The sequence below is a fragment of the Excalfactoria chinensis genome, chromosome 2 (assembly GCF_039878825.1).
Source record: "Excalfactoria chinensis isolate bCotChi1 chromosome 2, bCotChi1.hap2, whole genome shotgun sequence".
NCBI lineage: Eukaryota > Metazoa > Chordata > Aves > Galliformes > Phasianidae > Excalfactoria > Excalfactoria chinensis.
This window is the reverse complement of record NC_092826.1, coordinates 80,942,347-80,968,026: the sequence shown is the minus strand read 5'-3', so window position 1 is coordinate 80,968,026 and position 25,680 is coordinate 80,942,347. Positions and strand designations below refer to the sequence as shown.

Below are 25,680 nucleotides of genomic sequence, written 5' to 3'. Positions count from 1 at the left end.
CATGCGATCGGTGCTCGCGCCGTGCCTTGGCGGCACCTCCACTTCCGGTGTGCGGGGAGGGTGCGGGGCTGCAGCGGTGCTTCCTGTCCAGCCGTCCTCCTCCCTTTCCCCGCAGGTACGCGGTGGGAGCGAGCGGGGAGGAGGCTGAACGTGACGGTGAGTAGCGGGGGAAGACGGGGCGGTGTTGGTCCTGTGATGATGAGAACCTCCGCCCGCAGCTCCCTGGTGTGAGGGGCGGCCTGTTGCTGCTCGGGAGCTCCGGTCGTGGCCTCGCCCGGGACCGGTGCTCGGATCGGGCCGCGGCGTGGGGCCGGTCCCGGCGGCTGAGGGCGCGGCTGTGAGGTTCGTGCTACTCCCTGTCTGCAAGAGCCGCGTCCGCCGAGCAAAGGCTCCCAGTGTTGGAAGTGGAACCCCTCCCAGTGGGTCGGTCGTGTGGAAAACGCATCTTGGTGTGGGCCGGCGTCGCGTTTGGTTTGGGCAGCTCCGAGGAGTTTGACTTGTTGGAAGAATACTGAGATGGCACTTTCTGCCGAACTCGTGTTTCGTCCGTGATTGTTACCATTCAGGAGCTTTTTTTTGGAGGCCAAAGAAACGTTGCTTTTCCAGTTGTGCATTCATTTCCTCTTTTTCGTGCTGTAATCACTCGACGTTACTCGTGTGAGGTGTTGAAATCCTACACTGCATGTGGTGTTTTTTCCCAGAAGATTAGGGATAGTGAGCGTCCTTGCTCTAAAGCATGTATCGTTTACTTTCCCACACTGAGGAAGAAAGTTACAATAGACTTCGGAAGAGTTCCAGTACTGTTGCTAATGAGATTGCTCCATGGAGAGTGTTTCAAACAAATGCATGCACTCACTCTTTCTCCTGTCACTAAATAATGTGCCTTGAGGGAGCTGGGCTTGTTCAGCCTGGAGAAAAGAAAGCTTCGGGGTGACCTCATTGCAGCCTTTCAGTACCTAAAGGGAGCCTATAAACGTGGGGAGTCAACTCTTTACAAGGGTAGATAACAGCAGAACAAGGGGAAATGGCTTTAAGTTGAAGGAAGGAAGATTTAGGTTGGATGTCAGTGGGAAGTTCTTTACCAAGAGAGTGGTGAGGTGCTGGAACAGGCTGCCCAGAGAGGCTGTGGATGCCCCATCCCTAGTGATGTTCAAAGCCAGGTTGGATGGGGCCTTGGGCAGCCTGGTCTAGTATTAAATGGAAAGGTTGGTGGCCCTGCCTGCCCCTAATTCATGATCCTTAAGGTCCCTTCTGACCCGGGCCATTCTGTGATTATGTTTAAATTATTGTGTATCATCTTAAATATGCCTTTAGTCATGACTGGAGCTAACAGTGTTACTACTGTTTTACTGCTAGAATCTGCAATAAATTAAATTGTCAATTCATAAAAGCTAGTGTTGTTGCTAAGGAAATACTTTGTATATACATAGCTAGGAAGTCTGAATTATGTTAAGAAGTACACTTGTTACTGCCTTCTCTTACCCCTCACTTTTTCTGATCTGACTGTGATGTTCTATTTCTCTTGCAGATCTTCCACAAATAATGTCTAAATTAGTAGCCAAAGTGGAGAATTTAGGTACAAAACTTCATTGTATGCTTTTCCCCATTGCTGAATTCCTGAAGTACACTTGACATATGTATGTCAAGTATGTGGTTCTTCATTGTGTTGAGCGTACATCAGTCTCTGTTTTCCCATTCAGATTTAAAATGAGGCTCACGTTATTTCTGCAGCTTTTGATATTGCTGAGAAAAATGTGGCATTAAAAAGCACTTTTCCTGATACTGGTCAGGAAAGATCTGAACAGGCCATAACATAAATAGAAGTTCTGCTATGATGTCTTCCCTTGCTAGGGAATTTGGTCCTTAGGCTTGACGTTTAGAGTCCTGACCTAGCTCAGTTCTTTCAGAAAGAGTATTAACTTGTATCCTGATCTAGTGATTTCTCTCGGTGATCAAGGAAGGATCACCAAGCGTCTCTTCAGTCTGCTTTACTCTGCTTTCAGTAGAAAAGTAATGCTGTAAACACAGACCTGCTCAGTAATTAAATCCCAACTTAACATCTCCACATAATCACTTTCATAAACTTCCCATTTTTTAAGCAGTTCAGCTGTTTCTTCTTACTCTGTTCTATGTTCTATGATCTTTTCAGCAGGACTCTGCTAGGTTAGGGAACCCTGATTCTGTTGACAAGGTGGGTTCTCTTTTCTTCTATTATGACAGTCTTTTCTGCGGTCATTCTTTTGACTTATCTCTGAGAGGGATCAGAATCATGTACAACGTTGTATCAAAAAGTTCGCTACTGCCTTCTAGGATGCCATAGGTATGTTTGTATCTACTGAACAAGCGTAATTTAACCTTTTTCCATTTTTATGACTGTCCCACTTTGTGATTAACTAACAATCCACAAGGGAAAAATTCCTACCTTCTACTTCTGGTTTTCATCTGAAGAGCTTTTAATTTAAGCATAGTTTCTATGGTCCCTAAACTACTGTTACAGTCCTCAAATCTATTCTTTCAGAACTTTAATAGAAATCTTGGTAGTATCCAGGTTTAAAAGAAAAAAAGAAAGAGAACATAGACACAATGTCAGTTTTATGCATTTCCTTCCTTTTTGAGCTAAACCTGTTGTTTCTTGTATTGTATAATTATTGAAGTCAATGCAGGTTGTGTTTATTACACTTACTGCGTGATCTAGCCTCCATATGCTAGTACATTTTCCATTTGGAAGTGGTGGGAAGAGTATTTTTCATGTACAGTAAGTATTTTTAAGGGGAGGATCGCAACCAATTAAATAGCTGAGACCAACTTAATGTGATTATTTACTGCTGGCTGAATTATACTCTCAACTATGCTTAAAAATTTGGAGACTACTGATGGGCCAGTGTGCTTGTTTTTGAGGCTGAGAACAAGAAGAAAAGTCTCAAAAGTCATAATCTGCCCTGAACGTGGAATTAAAAATTATTTGCATGTCAGTCTAATAAGTTGCGAACGTCATTTTCCAGACTTCCCTTATCTAATTTTGTTTTCTATTACACGTAGAAATGGCTGCACACATTTGATATTCAGTGGACTGCCAATAGTGTATACTTAGTCAGAGAATCAGGTTCACTTTTGAGACTGACTTCTTTCTCTTCTTGTTTTAATCTTCAAATTCTTTCCCTCAGAAGTGTGTGAGGAATGGTGTGTAAACATGACAGTTAAGGAATAATTTCTTTGACTTAACATTTAGCCAATCTCGGATCTGTAGCTTTTAGCAAATTCTCACAGGTAATGGACTAGTCTGCTCTATTTCCTTGTGAAAATGAAGTAAACTAGGCAGAGCCTAGTGCCTTCGTACCACTGTTTGCAGCCACTGGTATAGAAAGGCTGGTTTGGGATACTCTGTGACTGATACTAGTTTTGTGTGCTGCAAATAAAACAATCCAGCAAAACTTAAACCTTTCTGTGCTCCGAGTAAATTTTACGTTTGTTTACTGTTATTGTTGGAAAGCTATATATCATGTCTTATCTGACTCTAATGTTTCTTTCAGTTTTCAGTCAGAGAACACAAGGAAAAAGGAGGACAGAAAGAAGATAACAGCAGCACCGAATGCAGCGAACGAGGAGTCATGGATCTGAAATTCACTTCAGCAAGAAAATACGTTTCCATCAGTGTACCTTCCAAATCTCAGACTATGTCACCCCATATCAAATCAGTAGATGATGTTATAGTTCTTGGCATTAATCTTAGCAAATTTAACAAGCCTGCTCAATTTTTCATCTGTGTTTCTGGAGTTTTTATGTTTTATCTAATCTATGGATATTTACAGGTAAATGCTATGAATTTGTGTCTTTCGGTACTTCTCCCTTTTTAAAAGAAATTCTTTTAGAGTAGTAATATGCTACTATTTTAACATGTATAGGTGTATAAAATAGATACTCGCTGCAGAATCAAGCTCTTAGAATTTAAGAGCAGTAAGCAATTCTAATCTAACATTCTACAAAAATTCACATGGGGTTGAGGTTTGGCTCAGTTCATTTTTATAATTTGTTTTTTTGTTTCTGTGCTCAAGACATATTGCACGATACAAAATTGTTTTTAATGTGTGTTTTGATATGTGATTTTATCGTCTTCTCAAAACAAATTCTAGAACCATTCAGACTGATTGAACCATAGAATGGCTTGGATTGGAAGGGGCCTCAAGGATCATCAGGTTCCAAGCCCTGTGCCACAGGCAGGGTTGCCAGCTGCTGGATCAAGTACTAGATCAGGCTGCTCAGAGCCTCATCCAACCTGGCCTTGAATGCCTCCAGGGACGAGGGAGGCATCCACAGCCTGTCTGGCAGCACTTACCACTCTTTCAGTGGAAAGCTTCTCTGACATCAATTTTACATTGGCACCTCTGTATCCACTTGAGTTCAGTGACTGCAGTACAGTAATAACTCTGTTCTCTCTGCTCATCCTTCAGGACAAGGCTGAAGTGTATGTTACTGTTGTTCGTTAAACAGAAGCATAGTGTTTCAGGGAAATGCTAGGTATTTTATTCTTTTCCTTAAGAATTCCTTCTCCTGACACCTTTTTTTTGCTTCTATCTAGGCCAGTTATGTTTCTGTTCCTATTTTGTTGTTCTTCTTGAAGTTCAAATGAGTCTTCTCAATAAAGCAGTGACTGAAAAGGATTAAATCATGTTTTCAGTGTGGTTTTCCAAAACACCTAAGAAGATTGTTTATCTGAAAAATTGACTTCCAGATAGTTAGGCAGTTATCAGTGAGTAAAAGCAGAATCTCAAAAGGGCAATACTAAGCAGATTTTGTTGTTGTTGTTCTTGCTGCACCTACAACTAACACACGTGCAGTGCTTGTGTTTTTTCCATTGCAAATCATTCCAGTTTAAAATGTCCCTGTAGCCCACAAATTTATAAGCTCACAAGTTCTGTTAATTTAGGCACTCAAAATTTGAGTTCCACGCTTCAAAGTGATGAGAATTACTAGCAAATGTGTCTCTTAGTGGAAATATGTATTTAATTTATTTTGAGCTATTTACAAGTTCTCGCTAAAAAGAATCTGCTCAAGTCAATGAACTGGGAAGCAGAAAGGAAACCAACTATAATTTGAGATAAATATTAATGGATCAAGTGTATTTCCCTGGTGAATCGACCCATTAATTTCAGTGGATTTAAACCAGCAGTACATTTTCTTATTGCATTTTGGAGAAACTAAATTGTCTTCTTCAGTACTGTGCAAGTTGTATGTGACAGGTGAATTCTAGTTAATTCTAGCAAGGGCTAGATTTGCGTAAAATAAAATACTATTTTGAACGTAACGTTTTGCTGGATGTATGTGACATTGGTGGGGTTTTGTTTTTATAGGAATTGATATTTTCAGTGGAAGGTTTTAAACCTTTTGGTTGGTACCTCACTTTAGTGCAATTTGGATTTTATTCCGTTTTTGGACTAATAGAATTGCAGTTGATTCAGGACAAAAGGAGAAGGTATGTGTTTTTTTCCAAACGTTTCGCATGCTATCGGTCAAAAAAGAAATATTTTGATGCTTATGGTAAACTTATCTTCTGTTGCGTCATTGTGAATGTGTTGAGGCTTTGTTAGCAGATTCATGATTAAAAATAATCTGAACTTACAGGGTAGCGTTAAGAAATATTTTGTAAGCATCCACTTGGAACTCAGGCCTGTTAGTGGTCTTGTTGACTTGTGCTCTTGCTTTGTCCTATTTATGGAGAGTGTTCAATCTCAAAGTGAATTGATACAGACTGACTGTGCTGCTTGGTATTGGCATGTCTAGAATACCCCAAGTGCACTTGACTGCATTAAACCCACAAGATTCTTGCAATCTTAAATCCAAGGCATATGGGTTAGATTGATATGAGTCAGTGTGGCTGTTCTGTGGCTCCCTGCCCAAGTTCAGCCTTTGCAAATTGCACAATGAAGCACTCTGGAAGCTTGGATAGAGGCTGTCATGTGCACAGATGTTAAAACCACATTAAAACATTATTTCCTAGTTGAGTATAACCATTATTGCTTACAAGTAGTCATCATCGGTTGACTTATTGTATACTGATTTTAGGTAATAGAATTATTTTACAACCAATGTAACTGAGAATAATTTATGGCAGCTAACTTTCTGATGTGCATCAGATAACACAGTGTCTACCAGGGAACTGCACGTTAACTAGTATTTATGTTTCCATTACCAAAATGTTTGCTTATAGTACTTGCCCTGGTATGTAAGTTACGTTGCAAATGTAGCTCCTCAATATATTTTTACCTTTTGTTTTATGTAATCCAGGCAACTTCTTGCAGATATTAAGAATCTGTTTCCTAATTTTTAGTCTGTATCCGCTCTTAAATTTTATTAAACAAATTGTTTGTTAATGCCTCAGAGTATGCCTCATGTAATGAGTTATGGATAAGACAGCGTTACCACAAGTCATCTTATGTTGCTAGCTGTGGCTTTGAGTATGCATGAGAAATAGGAGAACGTACACACAACAGTTAGCTCTGAAAAATCACCAAGTGAACACAGTGATTGGTAGGTAAAAGTTAGTTCTGGATCATATGTTATCAGATGATAATTTCATCAAATTGAAAAGAACAAACCTGAGAATATTCAAGGAGGATCTCCCCTTACAGCATCTGAATTGCCTCTTTATTTCTGTTGAGTTTTTCAATGGTACTTTTTCAACGTTCTTCATTCCTAGGCTGTCAGTGTTAGTATGAAAACTTAAACAAATTGACACGTTGACAATGAAAAGATTATGATTCAGGTTATGTAGGTGTACCGACCTTTTGTGTTTCCTTTGACAAGTAAACTAGAGCCTTTGTCTTGTTTCTTGTGTGATATACTTTCTCAGAAGGAGGTTAAAACATTCTTGTTTGGACACTTTGAGCCATGAAGTTTGTGTCTTCCATATGAACAAAATTTATTGGCAGCAACTGAAAGAAAAAGTTTTAAACCAGTCTTTTATGTGCATTATAAAATTCCTGTTATGGAACAAAAACGAGTGAGAAAAATGATCAAGTTCTATTCTGGACATATTCCTTTGTATAAGTTTTTTAAGCTTAGTCTCTTCTAGATGTGTCTGTAATACCAACTTTAATATGTTTATATTTTGTAGAATTCCTGGCAAAACCTACATGATAATAGCCTTCTTGACAGTGGGAACTATGGGTTTGTCAAATACCTCGTTAGGATATCTTAATTACCCTACTCAAGTCATCTTCAAGTGCTGTAAACTGATTCCGGTTATGGTAGGCGGGGTTTTTATACAAGGTAAGTATCGGTCTTGCTGTTTTATGATTTATTTGTCTTTGAGGGTGCAGTTGTGTTTGGAATCCTGTACTTTGCTAAATACCACTGACTAGGGAGGAACAGCTACCATTGCTCCTATAGGAGGTAGAATGTACATTTCTAAAGCATCCTCTCAGAGAAGGTGGTTAAAAAAAAAAGTTGTATGGGTTACTTGCAAAATTCCAGTTTTACGTAGACTATTAAAGTTAGTATTACTTTTTCTTAACAGAAGTGCTTCATAAATGTGTTTTCAGTGCTGAAATGAAAAAAAAATCAATCAGGATTTAATAATTAGTGAAGAAATCTACTCTTTTTGTTTGAAAATCTTAATTCATAACTTCTATTTATTGTGCAAAGTAAAAGGATTCAATTGGGTGTATATCTGACTTCAATCATCCTTGGCTAATCCAAAATCATTGTTTGTATCTGAAGAACAGAAATAGGAATCTGGAGTACAGTGGATAAAGGCTATAGTTATGTGAATACACTTCAGTGTTTCTGGAGTTAGTATGTTTAAGTAGGTTAATGTTTCTTTGATATACAAGGATTCATTAAGTCAGTTAAGTTCTGCATATGAAAATGTTATGGAACACTGTCAATAGTTACATGTTTCTGTTACTTTGTGAGGTTATAGTTGCAATAGAGTGAGCTTGTATAGTGCTCCATGCCAGCAAATATTGTTGAATAATTTTTATCCAAGCAACGATACGTATATTTTTAGTTCCCTGCTCTCTTTCTCCATTTGCACTTTACATCCTGTCTCAAACTAAAAGGCAGTAGGGTTTTAAAAGTTCCCAAATCATCTGTTGAAGTTTGGGGATGATTAAGAGAAAAATTAAGAAAATATCCAGATTCTCCTGAATACTCTCAGATGGTGATTTCTTAGGGAGGATGTGTGTAAGGAGTAAAATTATTAGCTGATTCTTGTGATCAATTGTAATCTGTTAAGACCCTTCTCTGCTTTAGGAACTGCTGCTGTAGAAGCAACTCATTTCAGTCATGAAAGGTTGGAGCATTAAGACTTCTGCTGGAGTGAATGACATCTAAACAGTTTTTCCGTTGCCTTCTAGTCTGCTGACAGGAGAAATACAAAATGCTGAGAGTATGAGAGTCTCATTCGTGTTGTTTTTATTGCTTTTGCAGGAAAACGTTACAACATTGCAGACGTGTCTGCTGCCCTATGTATGAGTCTTGGATTAATATGGTTTACTTTAGCTGACAGCACAGTTGCACCAAACTTCAACTTGACAGGTAAAGATACGTTTTTCTAGCATAATAAAATGCAGGCTTTTTCTTCTGTAGGCGTTCCATAAAAGTTTTAAGAGCTCTTGGTGTAGTGCCTCGTGTATCCTGAAAATACAGGTTATTTTCTGTATTTGTACTGGCAGAAACGTATCTGTGGAGGTAGAAATGTTTACTCCAAGCCTTAGTTTTCAGGGCCTTAAAGCTTAGGGAAATAACCACCCTTTATGTTGAAATATTATATACTTGTTCTCAAGAAATATTGACTCCCCTGTGGATGCGTTACAATAAATAGGATAAAAATTCAGTCTGAGGGTTTTAAAATTGCACAAGACTGTCTTCTCCAGTTCAAACTTTCAGTCTTGTTACATTTCAGAACCCTTGTACGTACTGATGATTTAACTCTTACTTAGAGCGTAGGCGCTGTCAATTTGTCCATATAACATGAAATAACTAAAACATTTTAACATTCTTATGTTTAAAAACTGAACAGAAAATGTATTGCAAATGAGAGGGGAGAATTGGTTATTCCTAAGATGTGTTTTATGTATCTGATCAGTGGTTTCCTACTGAACTATACTGAACTAAAGTATATTTGAATAATCAATTTTTAGTGTATTTTTCCTTCAAAAATCTGAGCTTAGTTGCAGTAACCCTTATTAGAAATGTTCATTATGAAACTTTTATCAATCAATATTTTCACTATTGAGAAATAAGTTTTCCTCATAAAAATATTAATAAATGTATCATTTTAAATAAAGGCTTTCTATTGTAAGAGAAAGTTATTTCATCTAATGTTGTAAACGCTGAAATGGAAAGGTGTTTTTTGAAGTCTTTTTGCCTTTCTTATATGTTAGTTTATATGACGATTAATTTTAGCACTGCTGGTAGTGGAAGATCTTTTTAAAATCACTCAATTATATAATTTACTGTGCATTAATGCATTTATGGTGCAATTGGGTGTCCACTTACACTTAAAATATGTATATTTTGCCTAAGACAAAGCTGAATTGCATGTGATTATAGCCCTAGTGTTCTCTGAAGTACAGATACATTCTACTTTTACAGCGCTTTTAGGCAACTGCTTCTAAATGTATTCGTATGTCGATACATTCATTTTGTAAGATATGAATTGCTTTAAATATATGGTAGCAATCTGAGAAGATTTGAAGTTTTCTTCAACTGCATAAAATAAAGTGCAGCAAATGCAGCAAAATCCTGACAGCCACAAAGGTCTGCAAAGTGCAACATAAAGCTGTCTTTAGAGAACAAACAGGGTTGTCTATCAAATTAATTTGTACGTATCGAATGATTCTGTATATATTGAAGGTTAAAGCACTAAGATTTGAAGGACATCACTTCTGTGGGAATAAAATGTAGGCTTGAATTCAAAACTCTGGGTCTTCCTGTAGCAAGCTAATTGAAAGTTCTACTGCTCACCTTCTGCATTTTTGCTATTCCTTCTTGTCTGTTTTGTTTTATTCACACTTAATAGAATGCATAGTCTTTATCCAATGCAAATACTAAAACAGAGCATGAGCAAACATAAGTTTTGCCGTGTCATACCTTCAAGAATGTTACAAGTTGTTTGTTTTTCTGCTATTGACTTCCAGCCTCGGTATTGCTGGGTCATAAAAGGAATCTACACAGGTTATGTTTACACATGAAAGAGTTCCGCAAAGGAAACAAAAACTGTCTTCTGCCAGAACAGGTACATATTTGTAACTAAGGAAGAAATACATTTTTCAACATAGAGATGGTAATAAAAGCTCAGAAAATCTCCTAGCATTACTAAATTAGAGAGCTGGTGGCAGGTAACCTACATAGTTACAAATAATAGAGAATTTCCAGAAGAGAAAGTGGAGGGGAAAAATGTGCTTAAAGAGACAATCTCGAAACGTTGATGCTACTGAAACTTCCACTGTTCTGTCATTATAAGTATAAATGGAAATTACCAGTTATTTGTAGCACCTCTCTTACGAGGGAAGGTTGAGGGAACTGGGCTTGTTTAGCTTGGAGAAAAGAAGGCTCTGGGGAGACCTCATTGTGGTCTTCTGGTACTTGAAGGGAGCATATGAACAGGAGGAGGGGGAACAGCTGTTTCAAGGGTGGATACTGATAGGACAAAGGGGAATGGTTTTAAACTGAGTCAGGGGAGGTTTAGGTTAGATATTAGGAGGAAGTTTTTCACACAGAGGTTGGTGATGCACTGGAACAGGTTGCCCAAGGAGGCTGTGGATGCCCCATCCCTGGAGGCATTCAAGGCCAGGCTGGATGTGGCTCTGGGCAGCCTGGTCTGGTGGTTGGTGACCCTGCACATGGCAGGGGGGTTGAAACAGAATGATCATTGCGGTCCTTTTGAACCCAGGCCATTCTATGATTCTATGATCTTATCTCTTTCAGAGCTAGCATAGAACCAGTTCTTCCAATCCTTTTTATTTTTGCTTTCTATAGTATACAGTGTTACTGCCCTCATTCATGATTTTCCTGCTGCTACTTGGCATGTTCAGGGCTGTTGCAATGAGCATAACAATTCCTGTTTTCGTGCTCCCCAGCATCTGCCTATAAAATTTGAACGCATCTTGTCTCTACATCTCTTCATTCAGCACACGCTTTCACTACAGATTCTGTATTACTTTTCTCATATCAATCCAATACTGAACCCATGTATTTGTCCTGTGATGTGCCCATGTCACTAAGTACTGCTTGGAGGCGGCATGCTAGCACAGATGGAGACATGCTTGGTCAAACATGCTTGGTCAAAACTGTCACTCAGCTGGAGCTGATGCACCTTCCCACCAGAAAGTTATTATCTGTATATACTGTGGTCTGTAGCATAGCCAATACAGTTCTGGTTCTCATGCCTTTTTCAGTGCAGAGCAACTTTGAATCATGAAGAGTTGCCCGCACAGTCTTTTTTTGTGTTGCTCTAGTTGCGTGTGTCTAGCATGGGAAAGGAAATGGATCCCAATCTAAAAAATAAAAGACAGAACTGGTTAGAAGTTCACATAAATCCTGAGGTTTACTAGAGAGGCGCTACCATAAACTTCACAGATATATAAAATTGTTACATTTCTTAATTTTGAAACTCCTGAGAGTTGGGGTTTTATTTGATTTGTCAGAAGCTTAAAGTACATTTGGTCCCTCAGAACTCTTTCTGCGAGACCTCCAATCTTAAAAACATAAGCTTAAGAAAATTCAGCACTACTTCTTTTGAGTCTTCCACTCCTCGTTCTTCTCTGATAATCATGTTCTCTTAAGGGACCAAGACTAGAACAGGCAATAAACATGGTTTTGGTGACAAAATTTTTCGGTTCAACAAGTTTATATAATGTTTATCTTCTAGAACAGTGGTGTTTTAATCTATACATATCATTAGTTTCTAACTCTTGCGATATTAAATGTAACACTTGCTACAGTCAGGAGAGAATGAGAATTTAGAGACTGAGAAATGAATTGTGACTGACATGAATAGAGAGTTATTATTTTTAGTTACTGGAAAGCTGATGACAGTATTGATTCTGTAATGACTTTGTTGTTGCCAGGTATGTAACATAAAACCAAAGCATCTATACCTGAACATTATTTCAGCAACGAAGGATTTTCACAGTGAATCCTCTTGCATTTTTCTTATCACTGCATCTGACTTTCTATTTTCTTTTTTTTCAGGGGAAATAATATAGGGCTAAGTTCTAAAAGGAATAAGTTCTCTGGTTATTTATTAACAAAATACCTAGATGAATGCAGTTGACATACTTTCACTCTTTTTACTACAAGAAAATTAGAGCTTTCTTTTTTTATGGCAATAACCGGATACTCCTGTCAAGACTAGAGACGGATGGAGCTTGGAGCTTGGCTGTTGGGAGCACTGGGAGTTGACACTGCTTTACAAATTTGTTAAAACTTATGTTAGTGTAATGAAATAGATTTGCTGACATTTGGAGGTAATACAGAATCATAGAAGCACAGAAGGGCTTGGGCTGGAAGGGACCCCAAGGATCATCAAGTTTCAACCCCTTGCCTCAGGCAGGGCCACCATTCTCCAGATCTGGTCCTAGACCAGGTTGCTCTGGGCCCCATCCAACTTGGCCTTGAACACCTCCAGGGATGGAACATCCACAGCCTGTTCCAGCACCTCACCGTTCTCTGTAAAGAACTTCCCCCTGATATCCAATCTAAACCTTCCCTCCTCGTGCTTATCAGATATGGATTTGGTATGGCGATATTTTTTTGTTACTCTATTACCTGTTTGCTGTTTCTGAGCTTTTTCAGGATATGTACGGAGTGATTTTTATCACTATTCTGCTTTGATGTTAAATATTCCTAACAGGTTTTTGTTTTTCCTTTATTAGGTGTGGTCCTAATATCCCTTGCACTCTGTGCAGATGCAGTTATAGGAAATGTACAGGAAAAAGCTATGAAGTTGCACAATGGTTCTAATTCAGAAATGGTAAATATTAGTTTCTCATTTAGTGTTCTGTCTCACGAACTACAAGAGCATTTAAATAATCCAACTAATATTGTTATCTGGGCAGGATAAAGGCTGAATTAATACAGAATCAACATCCTTTGCAGTTCTGAAGTATGTTCTGTCATAGACAATGTATACAATGGCAAAATAAGGAATAATATCTGCTTTTCTCTTTGATGTGTAAACAGTTACTTTTTGAGTACACCTCCTTTTTTGGTTTTTGGGTGTGTTTTTTTTTTTTTGTTTTGTTTTGTTTTTGTTTTTTTTGGAGGGTTGTTTGCTTTGGGTTTTTTTGTTTGTTTGTTTGTTTGTTTGTTTCTTGTATGGCTTTTTATTCAAGGGTTCTGTTTTCTGTATCCGATTTCGAATGTATATTGGAGCTACCAAAACCAGAGTCACAGAATCATAAAATGGTTTGGGTTGGAAGGGACCTTTAAGATCATCTAATTACAACCCCTTACTTTAGACAGAGCCACCTCCCTCTAGACAAGGATTCTCAAAGACCCATCTAGCCTGGCCTCAAACACTTGAAGAGAGGGGACATCCACAGCCTCATGGGCAACGTGTTCAGTGTCTTACCACCCTCACTGTAAAGAATATATGGCTAATATCTAGTCTAAGTCTACCCTCTTCCAGTTTAAAGCCATTTTCCTTTATCCTGTCTCTATATGCCCTTATAAAAAGTCTCTCCTCAGCTTTCCTGTAGGACCCCTTCAGGTACTGGAAGGCCACTATAACAATCCCTCTGTGGACTTCTTCAGGCTGAAGAGCTCCAGATCTCTCTGCCTGTCTTCGTAGTGGAGGTTCTCCAGCCCCTCTGATCATCTTTGTGCCCCTCCTTTGTACCTGCTCCAACACTGAGATGTCCTTCCTGTGTTGGGGGCTCCAGAACTGAATGCAGTACACCAGCTGGGGTCTCACAAGAGCAGAGTAGAGGGGCAGAATTACCTCCCTCAACCTGCTGATCATGCTTCTCTTGATGCAGCCCAGGGCCTTCTGGGCTTCAGTGCACATTGCTGGCTGATGTTGAGTCTTTCATCAGCCAACACCCCCAAATCCTTCTCCTTAGGGCTGCTCTCAAGCCATTCTTTGCCCAGTCTGTATTTGTGCTTGGGATTACCCCAACCCAGTTGCAGGACCTTATGCTTTGGCCTTGTTGAATTTCACGAGGTTGGATGGGCCCACCTCTCAAGCTTGTCCACATCCCTCTGGATGGCATACCTTCAATGCTATATAAATGATTTATTTCGAGATACAATTTATTTTATATATACATGGAAGAATCTGCCTGCAGGCCTAAAGTCAGTGGAGAGTTTTCTGTATGATCATTGTCATGGGTGCCGGTAGATTTTAGGGTAACCTAAAAAATTACATACTGTTCTTCTAGCACAGATAGTGTCTGTTGCATAGAATGCATTGCTTTATTCTCCTTAATGGGTTTCTGATTCTAGTGTGTTAGTATTTAAAAGGCAGTCTTTTATGGGACTTGTTCTGTTGTGCTGAAGTCAGTAAAAGTTTGGCTTTTGGAACAAGTGGATGTATGCGCTCCTGATTCTGTGAAATACATGATTTTATTATTATCTTTAAAATCTTATTCAAGTATTTTGTATGCTTCTTGGGAACGTGGATCATACATTCTCAGCCTGTGACATTTTCCTTTTGGTAAACTTCTGTTTGAAGTTGATATCTTTTTCTCTAAAGTTGAGTGAGGATTTTATTATGACAAACACTATTTGAATATGCCACAAATAAAAACAGAGACGTGGAATGAAATTTCACTATACATCATCTGATGTGACTAATCCATCTGGTTCTTTGTTTATGAGTACAGCTTAAGAAATGGAGAGGTAAATAGAAGGAAGCTTCATTTATGCATGCGACAAAAGAAGTTCAACCTGCAGTTTCTGGAAAATGCAATATACTGAGAAGATATCACTGTACTCTTGTATTCAAGTCTGTGCTTCTCCTTAGTATCTACTGTTCGCTGCTGCCAGAGGCAGAGATCTTAGCAGGGAAGACCTTATGTGACTCAGCACAGCCTTTCATAGCTATGAGCTCTGAGATAGAAAACTGTACACAGCTGCTTTCTCGCCCAATTTGTGTCTCATAATCAGTCATCTGACATTTGTTGCCTGTCTTTCTCCAAAACTTTGCTTTTCATTCTCTATTAGATGAACAGATGTGGGTCTTGGTATTTTCTTCCACTTGTAGAAAATCAGTGTAGTGATTAAGGATGTTAAATTCTTTCTTTGAGGCCTAGATTCTGCTTTCTTGGCTTCTGTTCAGAGAATTCAGTGCAGAAGTATGAGCAATTTCAGAAATCATCTTTCTAGACTTGAGATCATGGGTGATGATTAAGAGGTCCTCTCAGTCAGAGAGCATGTTTAATGAGCAATGATCTGGAAATACAGCTGGGTAGTGAAGGAATGTGTCATCCATGGGATCCCTTGGAAAAGTTGGAGCTGGATTAAGCAGGTATGAAAAGAGAAAAGATGTCTTGTAGATAAAATCATTTTCTAGAAGAGTGGTTACAGTGTCTGATTTTGCCTTATGTTTGACTCTAAGGAGGACTTACTTTACCCTTCCTTATGAGGAGCTAGCTACGTTTTGTTGAGCCCTTGTTCTGTAGTTCTGTCACTGGAACATATACTGATCCTTATTTACTGTAATAAACTGCAAGCGTTTCATCATCTCATGGCACTGTTATCAATTGTTAGCGTGTTTATTTTTGCAAATAACTGAGATACTACAAGGAAACAACTGATAAAGCCCTTGGCAGAAGAAGCAAGTTTGTAATTGACACTGCTTTTTGAAAGTGTACTAAGTCAATGTTTTCTGTTTAGTAGCATGTAAAGTAGTTTTGTCTGCTGCCTCCCTTTCTTGAGGAAAAGGGCCACTAAGAGCAGTTGCTGCCCTCCACACCAGCTTCTGAACTATGGCAGAGCTACACATAGGTCAAGATTTGGTATCCTATAGCTATAATGCAAGTGTGTAGTATAGGTGAACTGAAGTGACACAGGTGACACTTTGTGACACATACTGTGGCAGCTCATGGTAATTAAGTGCACTTTTAATGTAAAAAGCTTCTTAATGTGTAGTATAAATAGCAGAAATCTGTCTTTGGCATATTATTCAAGCTAATTATATAGTTTTCAGAAGCTTTATTTGGACTGTGAAATCCTGAACTTGGAGGATTTAACAGTCAGCACTGACTTCAGGATACCATCTAGCTTAGAAAACTTTCAAGTAATGTGGGTAGGAAGAATGGTTAATGCTTATTATTCATTTTTCTTTGTGTATATAAGCCGTTACAGGAACACTACAAATTCATCTCAGAAACAGAAAATATTAATCGGGCCATATGTTTGAAAGCATTTAATTTTCTACTTTCCTATGATATCACCTGGTAATTATTTTCTCGTAAACTCTTCTAGGTTTTGTACTCCTATTCAATAGGTTTTCTGTATATTTTGTTTGGATTAACTTGCACTAGCGGATTAAGCCCTGCTGTAGCATTTTGCTCACAGGTAGGTGTAAAAATTTCCTTTTTATTTCCTGCAAACAACCTCAATAGTGAAGGTTGCTCTGCTTAGTTTAGAAAACCTTACCACTTCTCTAATGCTGCTCTCATTGTGTAGCCTGGTTGACTCGTGTATTTCATACATTAAATATCTTGTTACGGTCTTTATCATATAAGATAATGTGATAGTGTTTAAAAAACAAAGACAATGAAATTATAAAACCAAACGTACAAGCTTCTAATTTCATAATTATTTTTCCATTATTTAACTAAAATTAAATAAGGATATTTGCATGAATGCATTGTCGAACAGCTTATTATTTCTCAAGCGGTTGATTAAAGTCTGAAGTTTTGTCATTTTTTTAATACCTCGGGGTTTGTTTTGCATTTTCCTAACAGGCTTTTGTTGTTGTTGTTGCAGCATCCAATTCAGACTTATGGTTATGCATTCCTTTTCTCCCTGACTGGATATTTTGGCATATCCTTTGTTCTAGCTTTGATTAAAATCTTCGGTGCCCTTTTGGCTGTAACAGGTAGGAACAAATGATGTCTTCGCTGCTTTGGGGATAAAAACTTGAAGTATTTTATTATTTAGGACGGCTTCTGAGAATTATTGTTTCTCTGGCCTTCTTTTTCTCTTGTTCATGCTGATGTTGGTTTGATTAGTACACATTTTTTCTTGTGTGTATTTGGGAACTTCCTCCTTCTTTTCCTGCTACAGTTTGAACGTAGCAGAGCACATTAAGTAGCATTGTGCAGGTGGTCCATGCTGTGTTATAACACAGAAACAGCACTATTCTAAACTGAGGAATGCAGCCAAGATATAAGGAAAAGATGAGTATTACTTGAAGCATGGAAGAAAAACATATTCAAGTAAGGTATGGCAGACACCTTAAGCATAGAATTTCTGGGGATTTCCACCAAATAACGACGTTAGGAAAGGTACAAAGGATTTCTCTGAAGATTTTGTGCATATCCACGCACTTTTAGTTAAGCGAACACTAAAAGTCAGTTCAAAATAAACGCAAGTGGAACACATTCTGACTCTTGCGACAGTTTATTCAGGTTTTTTTATTAAATGGAATGGATTAATGAGTATTTGTTTTGGAAGTCAGGATATAAACTAAACAGACTTCTGGACTGTAATGTTAATGGCAGAAGCAGACTGTCTAGCCTTTTGGTTTTTCTTTCAGGCTGACAGAGCAATTGGCCCAAAGAAGCGGTCGTGTTTTCTGTTGAATCTTAATGCAGCATGTAACTATATCAACTATGTCAAGAAAAAAAAGATGTAAAGTACAGATGCAGGGTATCAGTAATATATTATAAACATTTTTCCCAGTCACCAGTGTGACTGGCTGCGCATATATGTATGACAAAATGAATCTCTCAAGTGTGTTAAAGGCTCCTGTAATCCTCTCCAAGTTAAGAAACTCGCTAAATGCCGTTGTACCTGTTCTTGCGACAGTTCACACGCAATTAAAAAGTCTGTGATATGATGTTCTGACTTTAATATTTTTCTGTGAGTAAAAGCAAGTCAGACCTAACCGTGCTGACAATCTCCAGGTTACATATCCTAATATCCAGATACGTACTCCAATAGCTGAGGAAAACGTGGACTTGAAACAAGAGGCAGTCACAACTGTTACAGATTTTCAGTCTCCATAGATAGTCAAAATTAACTCTTACCCCATCTATAAGTGGGCAAAACCTTCATATTGAGTAATCAGTCATCTCGAAAAGTCATGTAGAGAGACTGAAATCTTATAGCTAGAGTTGTCAGGCTCTGTATGAGTGAGTAGACAGCTAGTACCAGTCTCAGCACTGCACTGGCAAGTAACGTCATCTAGTTATACATTATCTTTATTAATATGTTAGCTGATACGTGTGCCTTAGAAACAATGAGAAGTATTAAACATATTCAGTTTTGAAGGCCAACTGTATTGCTTCATAGAAGGAAGCGAGCTTATTGATAACTTTGTCAATCTAAGATCCTTACAGGAGGAACAGTATGTAGTTAAATCAAAGAAACTGCTGATAAGACAAATAATAGGAATTGTTTGCATTAGTCTGTTGTGTGTTGCATCTGTGTGCGTGAAACTTTGACAAAGTTTAGCATGAGATGATTGCTACCAGAGTGTGCCAAAGCTACAGCAAAATGAGGTGGTCGGCGCAAGTGAAGGAGTGATTTTAACTTGAATCACAGTGAGTTTGTAAAGTCAGCTGAAGTGTTTACCTATTGGAATATCCTCAACCATCAGGGTAAACAAAAATGACCCCGCTGTTAATTTTAGCAGTAGTTAATTGTAATGTTGACATTCACACTGAAGGAAAAGTCTTAATGTCTGCTTTCAGACTACCCCTAAAATTCTTACTCTTTCCTATGTGCAGCTGCTGGAATAGTGAATGGTTTGTCTGAATAGAACTTCCAAATTTAAAGTCACCTGTGTGAGTTTTCCAAAGAACAGGCCATTGCCTATCTAGCTTCTCTTGTTGCATGTGTAGTTGTTACAGCATTCTGTCAAGAATGGTTACATCAGGATCATTCCTTCCTCAGGTTACCTTTTCTTAAAACTTCAAACATCAGTCACAAGGGACTGGGGTGGGGAGGTGTAGCAAGATGCCATGGAACTACTTTGCTCTCCTCCCTCTCCCCACAAAAGCTGGTTTCTGTCAGGTAATGCTCTACTTCATTTGCATTAGCGAAGAGGAAGATACGAACAGTTATTTTCCGGCCTGAAAATTGCATGCTTTGATATTCTATTAATTCTTCTCTGTAGCACTACCTTTTCATATTTGTTTTTATTGAAGTTTAGAGCACCTAGTGGCTGGAAACTGGCCTAGATAAGAGGCTTGGTTCATGTGTTAAAGCAGCTGCATTTTTAGAATTATCTACCTATGGTAAAAATTGTTTAAGAGTGCTGTGGAATGGTTAAACCTTCCCGGATTTCCCAGTGCCTAACCTTGACAATCCTAATACTCAAGCCCTTTCTGTGTTGGCCGTAGCAATATGAGAAGGTTTACCGTGCCTTGGAAGAACAACCGCAATCATTACTATCCCCCTGTCAACCCTCCTCCTTAGTGGAGAGAGTGGGGTGATGGAGTTTAATGAAAATTGCGTTTCTATTAGCAGAATGAGAAATTATCAGACTTAATCGGGGGAAAAAGAAGAAAAGGCACTTAATTTAGAGGGAAATGGCTACATAAATATTTTAATTAATAACTGATTTGAAAGAACAGAAATAATAATGATTAGAAAAACTGAATTTAACCATTTTTTTTAAATTATTCATCTGTGAACTGTTTTCTAATTAAAACTCAATTTTTTTTTTCATTCACGTTTCATTTTTCATGTTACGCAAAATCGTTCTATTTGATGTACATAAATTTCTTCAAATGTATAGAAATTCTTAGCAAGCGGTCAAGGCTGGGGCAGATGAAGCAATGATGAAGGCTGTTTCTTCCAGTGCTAAACTTGCTTTTAAGAGGAAAAAAGTTGAGTGGGAGAAGCTTGTGGGGGGTGAAACTTGCTTTACTGGAGAAAAAAATAAGCATGAAGGTACATAGAATCACCAAGGCTGGAAAAGACCTAAAAGATCATCCAGTCTAACGGTTCACCTATTACCAATAGCTCCCACTAAACCATGTCCCTCAACACAACATCCAGTCGTTCCTTGAACACCCCCATGGTCGGTGACTCCACCACCTCCCTGGGCAGTCCATTCCAGTGCCTGACCACCCTTTCTGAGAAGTAATACCTCCTAATGTCCAGCCTGAATCTCCCCTGCCGCAGCTCGAAACCATTCCCTCTAGTCCTAATAACATGCGTAGCTATTGGTTCCTTTTGTCATGATGTTAAGTTAATGCTTACATGACTGTAGTTATGAGAAAACATTCAAAATATTTTCTGCTGCTAAAAAACTTGGTTTTCTACTGCAGTTGTACAAGATTATTTAATAAATGGAAGACTATGCTGTCATGTAACATCTTATCTGGCCCTTCATAGCTGAATTTGTACACCTGGCTGCATTGTTAACGTTTTTCAAGGTTTTCATAATACCTTTACTCGTTTACTGTTTGCATGTTTCAGTGATAAATGATATATGTTTCCAAGTATGCAGTTTACTAGCAACATTTCATTGTTAATCATAGCATAATAGCTTTGACGTTGCAAATAACTGTCGAAAGTTAGAGGGTAAGCCAAAGAGTTTACATCTGTTTTGCTTGCAGAATTGTGTTCCGAGCTTTTCTTATAGCCTTGTTTTTGCTAGTGATCACATGTGGAAGAAGGCCTTTTAAGAACTTAAGGAAAGCTTATTAATGCATAGCCACTGAAGTCAGGCATCTTATGGTCTTCTAGATTCCTAGTCAAAGTTACATTTCTCTGCACTGCTATATAACTGAAATTTCATTAACTTCTAAAGAACTGCAATATGGCTGCTCTCATTCCACTTAAAAATAAAGTCCAAAGCAACTGTCGAGACCACTGGACTGTGATAAAGTCACATGAGAATGGAGAGAGATTTGGAGTGTCCGAGTCCCATTGGGTCTGAATCCACTTATTTCAGCTTTATCAGACAAATGGTTTTAGTTCACATTATCAGTTACTTGCAGGGAGTGTTCATTGCATTTAGATATTACAAATTGATTAGAGTGAAGCTGTTAAACATCAAGTCTTGTTCTGGGAGATTTTGTGTGGCAGGTTCTGGGACTAGAGATGATACTACTTGGATGGTGACCCTTTAAAGGTCATCTAGTCCAACTCCCCTTAAATGAACAGGGGCATCCATAGCTAGATCAGGTTGCTTAGAGCCTGATCCAGCCTGGCATTTGTGGATGGAGCATCCACCCCATCTCTGGGCAAGCCTACTCCAGTGCCTCACCACTCATTATAGAGGCTTTTTCCTTACATCCTACCTAAATTTACCCTTGCTAAGTTTGAAACCATTTCCCCTTGTCCTGATTCATGATTTTAACGTTACTTTACACTGGAGAGGTGCATCTGCTCTTCACCTTTGCACCAGGTATGACAATGGGTGTAGCCAGATCCTTAACTATGTACCAAGGGTGTCTACTAATATCAAAGGCTGTCTTGTTTTCTTATGCTTTTATGGATTCTTAAATAAATAATGTTCTGTTTTTTCTCTGCAGTAACAACAGGAAGGAAAGCAATGACAATTGTGCTTTCTTTTTTGTTCTTTGCGAAGCCATTCACATTCCAGTAAGTATTTATAGTTTTAAGTGTATTTTTATATTTTTTATATTTTTTATTTAAGAAAAAAGTTGATCGTGAATTTATAACAACAGTAGTTAACAGTATTCAGTCTTCAATGTTTTTTGTTCTATATCTTCTACAACCTTGACAGTCTGTTGCAGGTATTGCCTTGATGCTAATCAAGCTAGAGAATATAGTTTCTGTTTTTCTGAAGGTCTGGAAGTTAAACTGTTCTGTGTATTGGCATTTTTGGTAGCTGCTTTTTAATACGTAATATCTGGGATTTATGAAACTGATACTTAATGAATTGTTTGGGTACTTCCTACAGGAAGGTTTAGCTAAAGGCAGGCCTTTCTTCAGTATTACATGCTTTGGCAGGGGGGTTGGACTCGATGATCTCCAGAGGTCCCTTCCAACCCCTATAATTCTGTGATTCTGTGATTCTGTGATCTTCGCTGAGCACATGCTTGAATTCTTAGCTAGCTTTTCTCTACAAGTGGAAGCCTCTCCTATCTGGGGAGAAATTTAAAATTAAAGTGAAGATAGAGCTCAGTGCCCAAATGGTGATTATTCCAGGTAAAAATGTTGAACCTTAAAATAACAGGGCTTAAACAAGAAGTGTGCATTGGGAAGTATACACATAAGACACCGAGTGAGTGTTTTTTAGACCAGTAGTAGAGAGAATAGCTCTCCTAAATGTAGACAAGGAAAACATACTAAAACCTCTCTGGACTTTAACAGATCTTTCTTATATGAATAATGTTGTTTGTTTTTTTAACTATAAAACCACCTTAAAAAACTGTCCATTCAGTAAAAGAAAAGAAAGGATTGCAGCACGGTAGTAATGGATATTCAAGGAAGTTCTTTCTCCAAGTCCACTAACTTGTTTGTTGCTGTGTTTTGTAGTGTTTTCTTTCTAACTTCTTCTCTGATTAATTTAGGATATTTATTTTAATCTCTAAATCGTAAATGTCGTTCGGTATAAAGTGTTAATGGTAACCTCTTTTCCTTCCTTTTTCTCCCTTTCAGATACGTGTGGTCAGGCTTACTGGTTGTCCTTGGGATATTTCTTAATGTTTACAGTAAGAATATGGATAAAATCAAGCTGCCTTCACTGCATGGCATTTGGAAAAAAAATGTGGAAGAAAGAAAAACAAGGACGTTGTCACAAACTGTATAGAGAGTGGTTGATGCCATGTCTAGACTCTGACTTCCTGTTTTATTGGAACGGTCTTCAACTGATTCGCTTTCCAAAGGGAACATTATTAAAACCAAAGGAGCTGAAGGCATAGTCTCTGCTTGCAGATGGCTGGAAACGCACGTTTTTGTGAGCCCTTTCTCCAGAGCACTTGAATTCATCGTGAAAGGCATTATAGGCCTTTATCAGGTGGCATTATCAGGCAATGAAGGACAGCAGCTCCTGGCAAACTGCTGAGAAGCTGCACTCTGAATGTGACACAGTAGAAGACTTACTTGGGAATTTTAATGATATTGGCCATGTGTCTGATTCCAGATTAGTGTTTCTTAGTCTTCGTTAATTGTCTGGCTGAGGTAATTTAAATGTTAATTCACTGTATTCACATTTAATGGAACCTAATTATCAACTGGTTGACCAAATGGCAGTTTTAAAGGTGCAAGATTTAGAAAATGGTATGTCGTCACTCTTTGTCACGTTAAATAAAAATGCCGTGTTTTTAATAAGTTACTGATCAGGTCATCACAAAACTTATTTATTGTCATAACTCCCATTTTACTGGAAATCTTAAGGTGTCATTCTGCTTGGTGGTGATTGCTTGCAAGTAATGAAAATAAGACTGAGCATTCAACACTTGTGCTTTTACAACAGTGGAAGTGGAATTTGGACATCAACCAGCTGAGAACAGAGAATGAAAACGTCACGACTGAAACAGCAGTGTAAGAAGTTGTAGTTTGCTTATTCTGTAGTGAAGCAGCAAACATTTTGTGGTCTATGGCCTTCTTTGTCAAAGTGGTGTGATGAGATATGAAAGAAGGTTCTCTGAACTAGTATCATCAAATCAAAATTCTCTATTTTCAGTATTGGCTTAAAAAGTAACAGCATCTGATACTGGATTTTAGATATGGATCGTGTCGGTCTCTGTATGGTAATGAATTTAAGAAGGTTAGTGTTCAGACCACAATTTCCTTTGTTTTGTGATAGGAGGAGACGATGTACTTCCAGTCTTTTCATTGTGAATTTGGGAAGATTGAGTCCATTTTTCTTTCCAGCTTTCCTTTTTGACTCATTTTGAATCATTTGCCTTCTTTTTCATTGTATGTATTTAACAATGGCACTTTAAAAATACAGATCACTTTACAGTTCATTGTTCTCACACAGTCATGGTAGTACTTGTTGTCACATCCCATACATGCATCTTGTTTTCTGCTGTTTCATTAATGACTTATTCAACTTAGACAACTGTAACTCTGATAATAAGAACTGTGCAGTCAGAAAGAACGTACAAAGAACTGAAAAGCTACAAAGGATGTCTTGCCTTCCGCCAAAAACGTTTGCGAAAGTAAACAGAATGTGCATGCAAAGTGTCTGCCAGGCATTTGAGAAGAATTGCTGTTCCACGGAGCTCGTAATCAAAGCACAGACTTAGAAACATGCCTTAAATTTTGCTTGCTGACTTAGTGGCCGGCATATGTCATATAACGCACATAGGTGTGTTATAAAATAGAACATGGACTAACACAGCCATGTTGGGAAGAATAAGTGCAGTGCAGAGCAGCGCTAACAAATAAGTACTGTTTCAAATGCTCAGGCTACTGTATGTCAGCAAAGCCCTTCGACCCACACACACTGTCAGCGAGGCATGAGATTTCATTGTGAGTGCTACAGTGGTGTTTGTTTGTTTGTTTTTTAATTCCTAGTTGCTACATTATTTATTGTGTGCCGGATTAGGTGGAGAGGTATAAATTTGACACATATGCACCTTGAAACAAAGAGAGGAAGGACCTGCCATGGTTATCATCAGTGTCCATACTGCAGTCAAAGTTGTACATAAGAGATGAAAAAGGGTTATAATTTCAGGTTTGGTGCAAGAGTGGATTTTGGACCAAGTCTTTCCCCTGGAACTCCTTTATTCCCGTGCATTCTTTTCCCTAAATTAGGTTGCTCTTCGCAGTGGGGTTATCTATCAGGCTTAAAAAAGAGGTGGCTTTTGAACCAGTGAAAAGGAATCAATTACAGAACATTGGCATCTCAGTTCATCCTGATGGAACTTGGCGATGAGCATTCAAGCTGCAGTTTGGACAGTGTTTCAGTCTCAGCTGTGCCATCTGTAACCTGTGTCTTACTAAACACCACTGAACTTCCAGGAACCAAATGATGTGAAAGCTACCATACATAAATAAGGTCAAAAGAAGCATGATTAATTTGCTATCTGTTTTCCATAAATGTTTGAGGAAATCCCTCCCAAAGTTTCTCAGAGGAATTAAGGTACAGTGTATGGGTTGCAGAACTTCTATCAACCTGACCTACTGAGTTCCATCACTAAGCCGAGTCCCATCATTCCACTCCACACATCTGATAACGCAGTTTTGTCTTCATTTTATCTGGAGTACATCAAGTTCACAATGTTGGCCTTCTAGCATTGGCCTTGTAATTTACTCTGTTGTGTATGAGACTTATTTACTGGAGCACAAATCAGGAAGATTGGATATTATTTTTTTTAACTATAGAAAAGGGGTTTTTAATTCTTCTACAGGTGCTTGGTGCTTTAAAATCTGGTTGTGTAGACAAATACTAGATTTAGTGTTCACAGCATATATTACACTGGGGTATTGTTAACTTTTCTTCTTGTTGCTGTGCAGGTTAATTGAAATAACTGTTGCAATTTCAGATTCATTTGCTCCTGGATTCTTTACAGTAAGCATTACAAAACTACAGAAGAGAGATTGATTCTGTCACCATAAAGTCTGCTGCCT

At 38.3% G+C, this 25,680-nt stretch overlaps 1 protein-coding gene across 1 annotated transcript; it reads left to right on the top strand.

Annotated features, from left to right (window-relative positions):
- SLC35B3 (solute carrier family 35 member B3) lies at positions 1-25,680 on the top strand. Its single transcript, XM_072330049.1, has 10 exons — positions 1-156; positions 3,531-3,809; positions 5,349-5,470; positions 7,112-7,266; positions 8,428-8,535; positions 12,879-12,976; positions 16,432-16,524; positions 16,939-17,050; positions 21,666-21,735; positions 22,759-25,680. The coding sequence occupies exons 2-10, from the start codon at positions 3,609-3,611 to the stop codon at positions 22,907-22,909; spliced, it is 1,110 nt and encodes a 369-aa protein (XP_072186150.1). The 5' UTR covers positions 1-156; positions 3,531-3,608; the 3' UTR covers positions 22,910-25,680.

Bases quoted from the DNA above. Each gene is read 5' to 3' on its own strand.
- SLC35B3 (XM_072330049.1), top strand. From the start codon at position 3,609: ATGGATCTGAAATTCACTTCAGCAAGAAAATACGTTTCCATCAGTGTA. The intron at 5,471-7,111 runs GTATGTGTTTTT...TATATTTTGTAG, and splicing joins ATTCAGGACAAAAGGAGAAG to AATTCCTGGCAAAACCTACA. The intron at 7,267-8,427 runs GTAAGTATCGGT...TTGCTTTTGCAG, and splicing joins AGGCGGGGTTTTTATACAAG to GAAAACGTTACAACATTGCA.